The sequence below is a fragment of the Octopus bimaculoides genome, chromosome 4, assembly GCF_001194135.2.
Source record: "Octopus bimaculoides isolate UCB-OBI-ISO-001 chromosome 4, ASM119413v2, whole genome shotgun sequence".
Taxonomy (NCBI): domain Eukaryota; kingdom Metazoa; phylum Mollusca; class Cephalopoda; order Octopoda; family Octopodidae; genus Octopus; species Octopus bimaculoides.
Window position 1 is genome coordinate 108,419,245 of NC_068984.1, and position 2,981 is coordinate 108,422,225.

The 2,981-nt window shown below is 36.3% G+C and overlaps 1 protein-coding gene across 1 annotated transcript in view; it reads left to right on the forward strand.

Annotated features, from left to right (window-relative positions):
• The window catches only part of LOC106876711 (poly(A) RNA polymerase GLD2), a 30,827-nt gene that overhangs the window by 12,991 nt on the left and 14,855 nt on the right, over positions 1 to 2,981 (forward strand). Inside the window, exons 4-5 of the mRNA XM_014925420.2 lie at positions 445 to 559; positions 1,933 to 2,024. Of these exons, the coding sequence (XP_014780906.1) occupies positions 445 to 559; positions 1,933 to 2,024 (207 nt within the window). The remainder of the gene's footprint in view (positions 1 to 444; positions 560 to 1,932; positions 2,025 to 2,981) is intronic.

Genomic DNA, 2,981 nt, shown 5'->3' on the forward strand with positions numbered 1-2,981 from the left:
TCCACGTTGTATGATGCTATATCCCCTTCTATTTCGTTAAATGCTTCAAGTAACTTGTCTCTAAGTCTCTGTCCGTTTACAGGGTCTTTCACCAGTCTTCAGTCAAATCGTCCAACCCATGCTAGCATGGAAAGCGGACGTTAAACGATGGTGATGATGATGATGATAAGCTCCAACATATAACATTGCAATCAGTCCAGGTGGAAAAGGTTTACAATATGCATAATCAGCTGAAACAATTCTTAAGAGAACTGTCTATGGCTAGCATAGTGCATAATATTCCTGATGATTTGAGATAAACATTACATTGAATTAATTTATGTTAATTATCTATCTTAATTATATACATATTACACACATATATATTAGCTATATTTATTATAGAAATATATAATCTCATGATATTATCAAATTAACTGTGTGTGTTTTATTTTAAAACTCTAGCTTTCCTCTGCTATAATAAGTTACTTCAACAAGCACCACCAAGCTGATGAAGTTTATCAAAAGAAAATGAAGTTAAGAGATGCATTGTATGGAATATTACAAGGTGTTTTCCCATGTAAGTATATTTTTAGAGATTAAAGATTTTTCAAATTCCTGATGAAATTATAATGTTTCAGACTACTAGTAACATTGTTAATGACATTTAATTCTCAGTTCACCATAGTAAATATATGCCATATTTATGCACACCTCAATAATGTAAGCAGCAGGAGAACTTGTATGTGACTGTTTCGGTAGCTTGCAGTTTTGAAGTCTAGTTCTCACCTGAGCTCATTTAAAGCTACAGGACATTGTTCCAGTAGTGTGACCAAATTCTTTGTTCGTCTCAGTCATCTCTCATTATCCAGGTACTGGTTCTACTTGCAGGCTGGTGTACACTAACAAAAAAAAAAAAAATTTTTTTTCTTTGCTCAGTAAATGTTATTAATTTCGTTTTTGCTTCTATCTGGAAATCAAAGGAAATCTCTACTATTCCCTTCAGACTTTGCTTTTGTAACCTGGACATCAATGCTTTGAAACTGAGCTATTTTCCATTACATTTCAGATAGATTCATCACTGAGTTGCTGAAGCAGAAATATTGTTATAGCAAATATTCTGCTCGATATCACAGATTTGTTTGACCTTAACTACTTGAACATGTCCCTTAGTGGCTGACAATATGTGCATCTCTAACCATGTGCAGGAGTAGTGAGGAAGCATCATAGTCATGTGATGAGGGATTATTTAGGGTTTGAATAGACTGAAACTGTGAAAGCCCTTCATATGTGTGTGCATGTACCTAGTCTGTCTTTGTGTATGTTTATGGCCCATAACAGTTCAGCAAAAGGGACCAGTAGAACAAATACCAGACAGGGGTCAATTTTTTTCAACTAAAACCCTTCAAGGCAGTGTCCCAGGATGGCTGTGGTCCAATGATTGAAACCAGTAAATACAAATGAATCTTTAGTAAACCACTCTTTCTTCAATAATATTCTAAACAGTGATCTCAACAAAGATTTCAGCTAGTTTGCAAAAGTCATTTCCATTGCGAAAAACTTTCTCTTCTCTCTGAAAGTTTTTGCCTTACATGTTTTAGCAAGCATCTTCTGTACTTAGAACTTTGCTTTTCAATTGCATTCCTCTTTTTCTCATAATTGTTGATTTAGACATTGAAAAGTGGACCATAACCCTTTAGCATTCAGGTTATTCTGTCTAAAATGTAATGCTTATTTATTCACATTTGAGAATTCAATGATGTGCATGTTTATTTTTAGTATGATATTGTAGGGTAAATGGAAGGGGCTGAATATAGCCAGTCTATACATAAAACAGGTATAATATTTGAGCTGGATATGGCTAGTTTAAATGCCAAAGGGTTAAAATGACAATGGTTATAATAATGTATATTGTATCTATTTTGATATATTTTACCCTCCCTGTTATTTCAGACTGTGGCCTGTATGCTGTTGGTTCGTCCATGAGTGGGTTTGGGACCAATAAAAGTGACATGGATCTTTGCCTTATGCTTACTCGTGAACAGGTAAGTTAGTATGTTTGAGAATGTAGTACAGTTTTGATGGTAATAAAGCTGCTTTGGTTCTGTTCTGGTATCAACACAGTATACCAATAGAAAACTATTGTAATTTTTTCTTTTTATTTCTTTCTCGCTTTTGACGTTAGTTTGTCAGTTGGTCATATTTGCAAATTATTTTCAAAGTGTTACCAATTTATCGTTCTCTCCAACATAAATTGCCATCTGTTTTTATTTGAATCTAATATATTTATTGCACTTACATTGCACATCAAACGAAATCATCATCATTTAACATCCTTGTTTCATGGGTCAGACAGCTTAACACAATCTGACAAATCCAAGGACTGCCTGATGATCCACTCTATTTTGGCATGGTTTCTACAGCTGGATGCCCATCCTATCACCAACCAGTTTACAGAATGTATTAGATGTCTTTGTGTTTGTGGCAGCAGCTCTAGTGAGGTCACTATGCAGCTTGCAAGACTACGCACCCCGAGGGGGTTGCTTTATGCAAGGAACTGAAGGGTTAAAGTATGAGGGAAGACAGCATAGCAGAACAGGTTTCTTGCTGTAGAGGAGTTACATGGTTACTCACATTTTAGAGGAGAGGGTGGAGTTAAAGTTATAAAGTAAGGCACAGGAATGTCTGTGTGGTAAGTAGCTTGCTTACTAACCACATGGTTCCGGGTTCATTCCCACTGCATGGCACCTTGGGCAAGTGTCTTCTACTATAGCTTTGGGCCGACCAAAGATTTGTGAGTGGATTTGGTAGACGGAAACTGAAAGAAGCCCATTGTATATGTATATATATATATATATATAATAGCCTGGGCCAAGTTTAGAGAGCTCTTACCTCTGCTGGCGACAAAGGGACTCTCACTCAGGGTAAAAGGCAGACTGTATGACGCATGTGTACGAACAGCCATGCTAGATGGCAGTGAAACATGGGCTGTGACTGCTGAG